We start from the raw sequence: 13,061 nt of genomic DNA, 5'->3' as shown, positions 1-13,061 counted from the left end.
CGAGGGCAGTCACCAGCAGGGAAAACAGCTGGGGGAGCCCAGCCTGAAGCTGGCTGTCATAGGAAGGGCAGGGCCCGGCGTGGGTCAGCAATGTCCTCATGCTTCCCCGTCCCCATTCCCAGGGCCCCAGCAAAGCAGTTTTCTAGAATATCCAGGCCTTGACATCCCTTTACTCGGCTCCAACCTCATGGGTGTGGAGAGGCCCTTCCTTTCCTGTCCCACTGGGCATCACGCCACGTGCTGCCCTCCATGGGCTGCGGCGCCACCTGCTTCATTTCACCCTTGCAACATCCCTGGGAGGCCGACTGCATGATCCTGCCCATTTCACAGGTGAGCACACTGAGGCCCAGGGCAGGAGAGCCCCAGGTGTTGCAAGAGCACAAGGCAGCCTGGTGCCCTTTAGAGAAGGTGCCCCTCCCTCTGAGAGGGCACGAGACAAGTGCCGCCTGAACTGCAGCCTCCCCGCCCCCCGGCCCGATACCCCTGCACAGCTACTCGCACGGTGCACGGGGAGTACCCGGCCCAAGGCCACACAGCTGGTGTGCGGCAGAGCTGTCCCCAGGCTGGAACCCCAAGGCCCTGCCGAGGGAGACGTCAGGGCTGGCCCGGCCCCAGTCCTCGTCTCGCACCCCCACCTCACCCCCGCGGCACAGCCACAGCCCTTGGCTTGGTCGTGGATGCACAGCCTACAGCGGCTGCACTCAAGGGCATGGGCGCTGCCGCCACCTGCTCCACGACGGCCCCATAGACCTGGGAAGGTTTGCCCTTGGGAGGGGAGCCAGGGACAGAGTGGCCTATGTATGGGCAGGTGCTCTGCACCCAGGGGGCCCCCGTACCCTGGGGACTCGCCCCCTCCTTACCACCAGCTCCTCTGTGGCCTCCTTGGCAACAGTCCCTCCTGGCTGGCTCCCCTCCTGCCCCTGGGGCCCTTCTGCCTGCCCCTCTTCCTCCCAGCATGCAGGGGAGGGCGCTGTTCCTGGCCCCCTCCCTTTCCTCCCTGTCTGCCCCTCCCAGCCTCCCACATCTGCCTTGGTGAGAGTCTCAGCCAGTCTCCTTCCCTGCCATCCAGCCCCAAGGCCTGGAGGCACTGACACATGGATGCTTGGTCAGGGTGGTCCCAGTCCCAGCTCTCACATACTGCGTGACCGCAGGTCAACCCCCTCACCTCTCTGAGCCTCAGTTTCTCCATCCGTAAAAAGGGCTGCCTCTCTGTACCGGACCCCTGCTGGACCTCGAGCAGCTCCCCGCTCCCTCTGGCCGCCCTGCTCCTCCCCCGCTGTGCTGGGGGCTCTCCCACCCCATATGGAAACCACCAGGCTCCCTCCCTGCCCCACTCCATGGGGAGTCTGCCCCCACCCCGTGTGACTTCACCTCTCTGGGCCTGCGTTGCCCCATCTGTGAACTGGGGCTGCTGTGGGGTCCCAGGGAGGTGAAGTGTGTAAATCTCTCAAGAAACACCTATGAATGGCGCTATAAGCCTCACCTTCCCTTGATTCGGAGGCTGTGTTTCACACATCGGTGTTTCTGGAATCAGAATGCATCTTTCGACCGATAGTCACATTAATGTGCTACTAGGGGGCCCCGAATGCCTCTTTCTATTGAGGGGCCTACGGGCCTGGTTCTCAGGCTGGCTCTAGGCCAGTCCATCCTCTTTCTGGTCATTCTTCGGGTTCAACCAGGCAGTGAGGGTGGATGCAGCCTGGACCCCTCAGCAGAGGTAGGCGCCCTCGAGGAGACGGCACTGCCAGTAGCTGTGTGGCCAGGGGAGGGGCGGGCTGCCTCCTCTGCGCCCCTGCTGGGTGCTTGGCCCCAAACCACCAAGCTGCACGCAGAGGAGGTGGGGGGAGAGAGGGGGGCCTCTGCCTGGGACACGCTCCGCACACAGGGTGCCCAGCTGAGTCCTCCCATCCCTGAGGGCCTGGGGGAAGCCAGGCAGACCTGGGTTTGAATCCTGTCACTTAGGAGCTGTGTGCCCATCACACGCCCTTGTGTGCCCATCACACAGCCTTGTTCTCCTCACCTGCAGACTGGGTGTAGCCATCCCAACCTTGCTGACCCACTGCACTAAGTGGTGCTTTGCTTCCCTGCACCATTACCACCTCCCATGGAAATGTCCCCAAGTTTGGAGGAAAGGCTTGGGATGTGTGACCTAAGACGTGAGCTACCCAGCATGTATGAAATTCCTCCAGGGGTCCTGACAGTGTCCCAAGAGGCAGGTGGCCAACACCCGTGGGAGAGCAGACACCCACTGTGGCCCAGCTGCGTCTGGCCAGCAGCTCTGTGCAGCAGCCCTGGTAAGTGTGGTGCTGCGCCCTTGAGCACCTACCGACTCAGCTACGGTTTACAGCTCCCTCCCACACACCTGAGGGGAGGCACCTGGGCTGCGCCTGGGGCAGTCCTACCTTCCTCGCAGCTCGACCCCGAGCGCCCAGGGCAGCACCTCCACTCGCGGGCTGTCACTGTCTTGTACATCACCTTGTATGCGGGTCTCACCACGGTTCTGTAGCTGAAAGAGCGCCCAGGTGGCCCGGTTCAGATGGGCCTTCCGCCACCCCTCCCACCATCCATGGGGACAAGCCCAGAGCCTCCAGGGTCCTCTGCCACCTCCAGGTCCCTTTGGAGCCTCTTTCCTCATGCATTCTGGGCCTCAGCCCTTCCATTCCCTCCCCAGCCCCCAGCCGGGGGGATCTAGAAACCAACTGGACAGGAAGCCCCTGCGAGCTGGGCTAGACTGTCCCCAGCGGTGAACGCTCACTGAGCGAAGGCGTGCAGGTGAATGCTGGAATCCCTCCCCCAGGAAGGCCCAAGAGCCAAGGGGAGGCGCTGGGAATGGACAATGGTCCCTTTGTCCGCCCACCCTTGGGGTCCCAGGCATCTCCTGCACAGGGTCCCAGCCCCAGCCCCAGCTCTTCCACCAGGCCGTGCCCACCGTGGGAACGCCAGCAGCTCCTACTCCACACGGTCTCACTCACCTGTTCCCAGGGCAGCTCATGGGCCAGGGGCAATTCTGCAGCACGCGCTGCAGGTAGGTGCCATTCTGCACGTGGCACGAGATGGTGCGGGTCACCACGTATGAGCACCAGTTCCTGAAACAGACCAGCAGAGAGGAAGCTCAGGTGCCACGCGCAGCCCATGTTCTCTCTGGGAGCCCCGAGTCTCCAGGCAGGGAGACCCCTAAGCTCTCCAAGTTCTTTGGGCCCTGGTGGGAGTCTCTGAGCTGAAGTGGCTGAGCAGTGAATTCCAGAACCCTGGAGGGGACAGCTGTGCTGGGTGCTCTCAGAGGTCTTGGGGAATGAGCTGCAGGGGCCCAGACGGGAGCAGGGCATCTTGACTGGGGCTCTTCCTCCTCAGCATCTCCTTTCCAACCCTGACCCCTCCAGGCCACCACTGCCTCCCACCTCCCACCTGGACAAGGGCAGTGAGTGAGTGTCTTTCCCCTCACTCTCTCCCCAGAGGGAGGGTCAGACAATGGAAACCTGGCGGTGGTGTCCCTTGCCTAGCCCTACCCTCAGCCCTCCAAGTCTCCTGCTCCCACTCCTGCTGTGGATCCCTCACCTCCAGGCCTTTGCTCATGCTGGACCTGATGCCTGCAGCACCCTTCCCCCATTTCTCTTCCTGACACCTCCTACCTTCAAAGCCCCGCTGTGCTGTCACCTCTTCCCTTGTCCTCTTCCACCTCCACCCCCATCTGAGTAGAAGCGATGGTTCCCTGCCTGGGATCCTAAGCTCTCTGTATCCCTGTCATGCTGAATTAAGCTGGTGATTCACATCTGCCCTCTCCCTCCCTGAGGCATGTGAGAAAGAAGCTCTGTCTCACTTATCCTCAGGTCCCCTCTGTGTGACAGCTGGGATGCACAATCAATATCCCAAGCATGGAGGACTGACTTCTTCAAATGCCAACAAATAATCACCTTGCACTGCACATACTGAGCACCTACTGTACGCTAAAGGTATTTACATCATCTTCCCACAGAGAACCAGGAAACGCCCCCCCCCCATTTAACAGAGGGGTAAACTGAGGCTCAGGGAGGGGAAGACAGTTGTTCATGTTAAAGAGCTGGTGCATGGCGGATCTGGATTTGAACCCAGGAATGTGGACGGCTCAGCCTGGCCCCCACCTCCATCCCAGAGGCCCTGTCAGCTCCCGTCTCCTCCCCACCTCCTGAGCCACGGTCTGTGGCTCTGTGAAGGCCTCAGCCTGGGAACCTGCTAACCCTGGGCTCCAGGCCACAAAGGAAAGTCTGGTGGGGTGGGGGCTCAAGCTGAGAAGGGTCACCTGAAACGGTCACTCCTTTCCCAGCACCAGCAAAAGAACGCAGGCCCGTGACCCCATGCAGAGCTGAGGGCCGGTGAGCACCTGGAATGTTCCAGCCATCACGGAGGTGCCTGCCACCTCGGAAACCCAGCCCTGCAGCTGCGGCCCCACCCCCACCCAGCCCACCTGAAGGAGAATCTTTGGCGGGGACCAGTTGACAAACTCACTATGGGACTCTGCAGAAGTCCCTTCACGGTTCTGTGTCACGCTGAAATCAGTCCAGGAGGAGGAAACACCCTGGCCGACTGCACGGAGGTGGGAAAGCCAGAGAAGGGTGGCTCTGATCAGCCCAGTGATGGGGCAGGAACTCAAAAGAGCCCTCGGCCAGGGAACCCACAGCAGAGGTGCCAGGCGCTTGTTACAGCACTGTCAGGAATGGCGCAAAACTGGAACAGCCTAAGTGGGACCCCTAGACACAGAGAACCAGGTGCTGTGACAGAGTCCGAGGTCTCCATGTGCCTGCTTAAGGGGGAAAAAGTATGTGTGGACCAAGAGAATGACATTTCTATTAATACATGAAAAGCAGAGAAAGCCAAAAGACTGTAAATGTATGTACATATAAAGCTATGTGTGTTTTTTTTTTTTTTTAATTTTATTTGGCCACGCTATGCGGCTTGTGGGACCTTAGTCCCCCAACCAGGGATTGAACCCTGGCCCTTGGCAGTGAAAGCACGGAGTCCTAACCGCTGGACGCCAGGGAATTCCCTATGTGTGTATTAAGTGAGGAAAAATCACATGCCTAGATGAGTTCCATCCACTCAGTCCCCTGTGCTCACAGCAGCCTCCGTTTACCATGCCAGGAGCTGTGCCCAGGGCCTTCCACACACCTAATTATAAGTGCCACTTTACAGATGGGAAGACTGAGGCTCTGGGGTCTGGGATGTGCCCCGGGCACCCACGATGAGTGACACAGTCACGGTTGGAACTCAGCTTCTTCTAACCCCAGGGCTTGTGCTCTTAACCACAGGCTGGAAATGTTTCTCCTAATGAGCAAGTGGGGATTTTATAAGTTTAAAAAGATGCATTTCAAAAAGGCCCCCCAGTGCTTGCTTCAGCAGCACATATACTAAAATTGGAACGATACAGAGAAGATTAACATGGCCCCTGCGCAAGGATGACACGCAAATTCCTGAAGCATTCCATATTTAAAAAACAAAAAAATGGTTCTGAAGAACCTAGGGGCAGGACAGGAATAAAGACGCAGACGTAGAGAATGGACTTGAGGACACGGGGAGTGGGAAAGGTAAGCTGGGACGAAGTGAGAGAGTGGCATGGCCATATATACACTACCAAATGTAAAATAGATAGCTAGTGGGAAGCAGCCGCATAGCACAGGGAGATCAGCTCCGTGCTTTGTGACCACCTAGAGGGATGGGATAGGGAGGGTGGGAGGGAGACACGCAAGACGGAGGAGATATGGGGATATATGTATATATATAGCTGATTCACTTTGTTATAAAGCAGAAACTAACACACCACTGTAAAGCAATTATACTCCAATAAAGATGTTAAAAAAAAAAAGGTCCCCCACCCGTGAGAGCCTCTGGGTCCCCAGAGCTGTGGTTTAAAACCCACTGGGATCTTGTTTGGGGGGACATAAGCCCCTTTGGAGACTGATGTGAGTTGTCGCTCCTCCCCCCAAAAATGCATAAAATGTGGGGTACAAGTTCAGGGGGACTCAGGGGCTCCCTGAGCCTGTGTGATGTCCCCCAGGCTAGCCCAGGGGCTCTGTGAGTGGAGGAAGGAGGGAGGGAGGGAGCAACCTGGGCAGAGGATGGCCAGAGCATGGGACACAGGAGGAGGGCCCTGGCACGGACTGAAGACTCCATGCCAGTGTACAGACTCACACACATGCATACACATCAATATGCACACACACATGCAGACATGAAAGTACACAGACACGCTCACATATACAACTTCCAGACACACGTGTCCATGTGCACACACAGATCTACATAAGTGTGTGCATGCACACACACACTACAGCACGCAATCAGACCAAGGTCAATCTAGCAGGACACATAACCACAGAAATGACTGTCCAACTTGCACTCGGGCCAAAACCTGCAGATACAGAGCCGTGCACCCTCACACACAAGTGTGCACACACACCCCATGCCCAGCCCCTGGACTGGACTGGGGGAGGCGGGCCTGTGACTGCCCAAAATTGCCCTAGCAATTCTTTTGACCACAGAGGAGCCAGAGAAAACAGTTTTTTTCTTCTTTCTTACTTAAAATCTCCCCCATGTGAGTTGCTGCCTGGTTCCCTGCTTATTTCCCACCAGCTGGAGTTTGCTTGAATCCCCTGCTTAGGAGACACGGAGCTGATGGCCGGCTAGCAGACATTTTAGACAGGAGGGGACACTCTGGCCAGGTGGGGTTCAAGGTCAGCCCCTCGTGCCCTCCACCTGGGGGGTCACCAATAATTACACGCTGCCCCTCCCTGGCCTTGAAGACCCAGCCCCACTGCTGCCAGGATAAGCCCGAGCTCCTCCGCAGGATCATAGCCTGGCTCCACCACCCACCCACTTTCCAGGGGCGCTGCTGGCCTGAAGTCCACAGCCCACCACGCTGCCTGTCGCCCTGACCGCTGGGTCCTGCACACTTGCGCTGCTGCTCTCCCTCCTTCCTGCCCTCCCTCCCATGCGCATCTTCTCCCCACCTCAGATCTTTGCATAGGAGATTTCCTCTGCCTGGAAAGCCCTCTCCCTGCTCCAGCAAACTCCTATTCATCCTCTGGGTCTCAGTCCTGAGGCTCTGGGCACAGTTGGGCACCTGCACGGGCCCCCCTCAGCCACTCACAGCAGCCCTGAGCTTTTTCTTCCCCCGATGGCGCTGGGGGAGGGCGCTGGCGGGGACCAAGCCAGTATGGGGCTCAGCCCGGGGGCGCTCAGGGAGGTTTGCTGAATGACTGAGAACAGACAGTGGCCCTGGGCAGAGGAGCCGGGACCCAGGTTCCCAGAGATGGGCGCAGTCCTTGGAGGCCCCGCCCCCATCCTGCTGCCCTTGGGAGCTTCTTTTCTGGGACGTGGTTGGTGATAAGCCGCCCAGGAACCCGATGATGCTGGGTTACCTCCTGTGGGATGGGACAATGGCAGGGGCTGGGAGGAGGCAGCACTTCTCTCCTGGGCCTGCCACTTCTGCCCACTCAGCACCTCCTGGGCCTCCAGAGGCTGCCGGGAGGAGAGAAAACAGGCCAGACCAGCTCGGCCTGGCACTGGCCGCCCCCACGAGGGGGCCCCCCCCATCTGCCCTCCACCCCCTGCCACGAGGAGCTCAGGGGACTTTGTCTCCACGGGGCCCAGGGCTGTGATCCGGAACAGTGATAGGGGCTAATTGCAGGAGGCAGCCAAGCAGGCTGGGGGCCAAGGGCCGCTATGAAAAGGAGAGGAAAGAAAGAAGACCCACAGGGTGGGGGTGGGGTGAACAGAGCCAGAACCCCACACCAGAGGCGAACCCCACACACTGGCTCTGCTGCTTCCTAAGTTGGTGACCTTGGACAAGGCCCTGACCCGCTCGGGGCCTCACTTTGTCCATCTGCAAATGGGGACAGCAGACACTCCTCCTGCAAGGGAGGTTTCACGTAAAGCCCTTAGCGCAGCGCTGACGGCTTTTGGTAGTTCTTGTTCCTGGACCGTGACATAGGGCCCACACCAGGCGGCTGTGGTCCAGGGGCTTCCCTGAGGGACACCAGCACTGTACCTTCCGCACAAGGTCCTCCCCTTGACTTTGGGATAGGGATTGTCAGGCTCTGCATTCTACCAAGTGGAAACTGAGGCCCCAAGAGAAGTCACCTACCCAGGTCACCCCTGTGGGTATAGCGCTGGGATCCGAGCTCCCAACGGAGGGGGTGGGGAAGAAAATTCTCCACTCTCCTTGATTCTTAGATTTGCCCAAAGGAAGCCAGTACTGCAGGGAAAGAAGCCTGGACCAGGACACCGGTGACGGCTTCAACTCTAGAGCCACAGCGTTGAGACACTGAGATGGGTCATTAAAGGCTGGAAGGGCCCTCAGAGGGGCAGGAAGCACCCCCAGCAGGGACTGGGGCGGCAGACAGGGGCAAGGGCGAGACAAGGCAGCTCTGCACAGCCCTGGACACCCTGGTTCCAGGGGTCTCAAAGTCTTGCCACATTCTTGGGCCTGGGGGCGGCCCCTTGGATGCCTTCCCGGGCCTCCCCCTCCCCAGGCACAAAGCCTCTTTTCTCCCTCTGGTCTCTTGGCTGCCAAGGGGTGCCTGGGGCACCGGGATAGGGGTGGAGGGAGGGCTGATGGGGAGCAACATCCCCATGCCGTCTCCAATGATGCTGGGACGGGGCCACAAGGGGAGGTCCTCGCAGCCAAGAACCAGACTCCTCTGGCTACGGGTCCCTCCCCTCACTTAATGTTGGTCATAGCAGGAACCACTGTACATCAGGCCCTGCACTGGTTCCTCCTGTGGGGGACTGTCCTCAGAACAGGCCTGTGTGCAGGGGATGAGGGGAGGAAAGAGGGGAACTGAGACCTGGGGCCCTGAAGAGACCTGCCTGAGGTCACACATTGAGTGGGTGACAGAGCCAGGAATAAAACACTGCTCTACCTGAGGCCAGAGCCCCTAATTCCTAACCATGACCTGCAAACCTTTCTCAGCTCCCCAAGCTGACAAAAGCTCGCCCTCCTCCAGGAGAGCTGCTGGAGTGAAAAGTACACTGGATCTGGAAACTGACTGACTTAGATTGAGGTGTCTTTTCCTCTCTAAGCCTTGGTTTTCTTTTTTTTTTTTTTGGCCTTGGTTTTCTTATCTGTAAAATGGGAGCAACAGCATTGCCTACAGAGCTTTTGTGATGCTCAGGCCACTGTGAGCCTTCTATGACCAGATGGGGTGACAGTCCCCCGTGACCACCAGATACCTGCCCACAGACACCATCCTGCTCCCACATAGCAAGTCCTGGGGGGCCAAGGAGCCCAGGCTGGGAGGCAGTGGACTGGCTAAAGGGCAGTCCAAGCCTTATGCCTTCTCAACCATCATCCTGAGCTTGACACTGGGGACCCTGGGGGTTCACATCCTTGCCCTAGGCAGGTCATGTCCCCTCTCTGAGCCTCACCTTCCTCCTCTATGAAATGAGGACCATAAAAATGTGTGCCTCCCATGGCAGTTAGGAAGATTCTGGAGGGTATAGGTACAGGTGAAATGCCAGCCCAGGTCAGCATGCATGGTGGTGGCTGTGACATCTGCCAGCCGTCAGCCCCTGTCTCAAAACAACTGCTCCTCTGGCCTCTGATGCCACGGCCACCTCTGCCCTCCAGCCCTGCCCATGTCACCTGCTCTTGCTAGCCCAGAGGGGGCACACTGGCCCCTGACCACTGGGAAAAGGGAATTTCTGAAAAGAATTAAAGAATTGAGCCCGTAGGGGGTGGGGGCCGGGCAGGCCTTTGAATGGGATGAAAAGGCCTGGAGAGGCCTGGCTACTCCGTATTGTCTGCCTCAGACAACAGCGGAGGCTGGCCCTCGAAACAGGACCCCGGCAGGGGCAGGGGCAGGGGCTACAGCCAGGACAGGGGCCTGGGTAGGTCCAAACAGAGTCACCAAGGCCAGAAAGACACAGATTTGAATCCCAGTTCTTCTATTAATGGTCAATGAGCCTAGAAGATTATGTTAATTCTCTGGGGCCTCAGTTTGCTCATCTGCTAAATGGGGACAAGTGTTCCCTACCTCATTCAATCCTTGAACACTGCACATAAAGGGCCCCCTCACTGGTATTGGGAGATGCTCCATAAACACCACCAGATAGAATGCTCCCTGCTCCTGAGAGAGCAGCAGGAAGACAGAGCACTTGCTCCCAGCGCAGTCCAAAATGCCAGCTCCCTGGGAGCCGACACTGACCCTCGGTCTGTGAAACTCCACCCCAGTCTTCTTCCTTTGAGAGAAATAAATAGCTGGGATACTAAAAAAAAGCCAGGAGCAGAGTAAAGCGGGGAGGGTCCCCCAAGTGGCAGCTAGAGGATGTCCTGGGCTTCTCCTATGTGCAGGAAGGGGGCCCTAGGGAAAGGGTGGGGGAAGTCTTGGTGGTTTCCTCCCTCGGGGGAAACCACCCCCTGGGGCTCTGGAGGTGAAGTGGTGGGGGGTGGAGAACGCTGTCGGGGGACTGCCGGCTCTGTATACGTGAAGTAGGTGACCCCCGCAGGGCCTGGAGCTTCTGCCAGATAGCGAGGAGGCCCAGGGTTCCTGCCCCAACCCGGGCTGGCAATGAGGTGGGGAACCGGGTCCCTTTCCCAATCCCGGGCTTGCACGGAGTTTGTAGGGGGGCGGTTCCTGGAGTCCCTGTCCCCAACCCCGGGCTGGCAGGGCACAGAGGTGGTGCGGGGGGTAGGGGCAGCCCTTACCTGCGTGCAGAGAACGGGGCTCCCCCAACGCTCCACGCGGCGCTGCCTCCCGGGAGCAGGAGCCCGAAGCAAAGCAGCGCCCAGGCTCGCGGGCCGCCCATGTTGCGCCCGGCGCCCTCCGCGCGCGGACCCTCGCCGTCGCCTCCAGCCTGGCGTCCCCGCCCGCGCAGCCAGCCGCCCAGGACGCGCGGATCCCGGTTCCCAGCGCAGCGGCGGGAGGGCGGGCGGGAGGCGGGCGCGGGGCGGGGGCGCGCGTTCCCGGCCTCGCCCGGCCCCTCCGCGCGGCCCCCCGCCCTTTGCGCCGCCGCTGCCAACCCGGAAGAAGCCCCGGGGGTCGGGCGCCCCCGCCAGGAAGGCCACCAGGTGCCCACCTGAGCCTGGCGCCCTGCGCCGCGTGGCCCTTTTGGGGGCGCAGTGCCAGTTTCGAGGTGCCCTACCACGTGTTGCCAAGTGGGGAGCTGAAGCCGGGCCATGGTCTCAGACGCAGCCAGGACCCAAACCCAACAAGCCTGGGCTAATGATGCGGGGGCCTCATCCCCTCTCGACATTTTTGAGGGTTCCAGTTCCCGAGCCACGAGGGACGGTTCATCCATGCAACAAAGGCTTCCTGAGCAGTGAACGCCACTGTGTGCAGGGCACCTCACCTCCGCTTCACATCCTCTCTCGGTTTAATCTTCAAACCACTCTGGGTGAGGTGGGCACAATTATCCCCATTTTACAGAGAGAAAAAAGGAGGCCCAGGCACTCGTAGTCCCCCTGAGAGAAGACCTGGGCTGACCCCATAAAGTCAGTGTCCACTTGTATCACCATTTTACAGATGGAGAAACTGAGGCAGAGGGAGATGTCATCTGCCTAAAGCACCCCATCAGTGGTTGGAAGAGCTCGGATTCAAATCCAGGTCTCCTGACTTCAGAGGGGGTGTCAGCTCTTTAGCACAATTAAGGAAGAGTGCAGACATCAGTTGCTCTGGGCCCATCAGTGACAAGGAAAGGACTGGCTTACAGTGGAGTTACTTCATCTGGGGTACATGGAGTTACTTCATCTGGGGTACATGTGAATTCCACCAAAGAGTATGAAAGTATGGTATGTGTGTGTGATACATATGTGTGCAGGTGTGATGGGGGCATGTGAAATGTGTGATGCCTGTATGCATGTGTGTGGTGTATGTGTCTGTGACAGGAGAGTATGTTTATGTTCTCATCAGAGGGCATCCAGACCCTCCCCAAACTCCAGGACAGTCTCTGACCTCCCCCCCACCCCCTTCTGCCAGAACTGATGGGCAGCAGGCAGTCCCAGGCTGGTGAAGCCCCTACCACCCCGGCAGTGCACCGGTGACCTGTCCTACGGGATCCTGCTGTGGCTTGTCCAGATCTAGGATCTCTGCTAGAAACACTCCAGCAAGAAGGGCATGCTGGCCCTGACCTCTGATTCCTGGGACTACCTCTCCTAGACTCACCAGAGCAGCACAGGGCCCTGGGCTGAGTCAGAGGGGGGAGGGTGTGCCAGTGGAGAGAGCCGACTCCTGTCCCCCGAGGGGGCAGGCAGTGAGAGCTGGGTTCAAACCCTCCCTCTGCCCCCTCTGCCCGTGTTAGCTTGGGCAAGGCCTGCCCCTCTCTGAGCCTCAGTTTCTCTTTGTAAGGAGAACAGTTGCACGTTCCTTATGGGGTGTGTGCAGGAATGAGATATGCCTTGACCCCCACAGTCCCCTGCTTCACGTGGTTCCCCCAAGGGCTCCTCACATCCTCCAACAACATCATCACATCATCATGGTGCCAACTTTGCCCCCCTAGGGGAGCTCCCTCCCTTCCACCTGTGATTTTTGGGCACCTCTATGTGCCATCTGTCTGACCCCCAAGAAAAGCAGCTTTGCACCTCTCTGGTTAGCTCTTATTTTTGACACAACTAGATCAGTTACTTAATCCTCTAGATAACTTGTCACTCTCAAGGGGCCATCTCATGAGATGGTCCCAGGCCCATCTGAGGCCTGGTCAGGCGGCCACGATCAAAACCCAACACCCCAAAGGGCACTTTGGAGGGTATGCAGCTCTTTAGGAAGGGGAAGTGCTGGGCAGTGGCTTCTGTCCTGGGAAGGCTCAGGAGGGCCACAGAATGAGGAGGCACTACCACATCTTTTTGCAACGTGTCTGAGATGCTCCTGTGATGAATGGCATACATGCTCCTTTATCACCAAACTCGTGGGCGCTCCAGGCCACTGCAAATTTCTCCAGCAATGGATGCTCCCAGGAAAAGCTGTTATCAACATTTGGACATCAGAAAGGGTCCTATCCTTACTGAGGCTGGGGTCCCTTGGTCCAGGGTATTTATTTAAAACTACAGCTAGACCCCCATGCTAGTGCAGCCTGGTGGTTACCACATAGGCTCA

The 13,061-nt window shown here is 58.7% G+C and overlaps 1 protein-coding gene across 3 annotated transcripts in view; it reads right to left on the bottom strand.

Moving 5' to 3' along the window:
* The window catches only part of EMID1 (EMI domain containing 1), a 40,968-nt gene extending 30,138 nt beyond the window's left edge, over positions 1-10,830 (bottom strand). For all 3 annotated transcript variants that reach the window (XM_082667491.1, XM_082667490.1, XM_082667492.1), the window contains exons 1-3: positions 10,679-10,830; positions 2,973-3,086; positions 2,403-2,506 (exon numbers count right to left, since the gene is read on the bottom strand). In XM_082667491.1, the coding sequence (XP_082523617.1) occupies positions 2,403-2,506; positions 2,973-3,086; positions 10,679-10,779 (319 nt within the window). In that variant the 5' untranslated portion in view covers positions 10,780-10,830. The remainder of the gene's footprint in view (positions 1-2,402; positions 2,507-2,972; positions 3,087-10,678) is intronic.
* Positions 10,831-13,061: the final 2,231 nt, after the last annotated feature.

Source organism: Grampus griseus (genome assembly GCF_964374135.1).
Source record: "Grampus griseus genome assembly, chromosome: 12".
NCBI lineage: Eukaryota > Metazoa > Chordata > Mammalia > Artiodactyla > Delphinidae > Grampus > Grampus griseus.
This window is presented reverse-complemented; position numbering and strand designations above follow the sequence as displayed.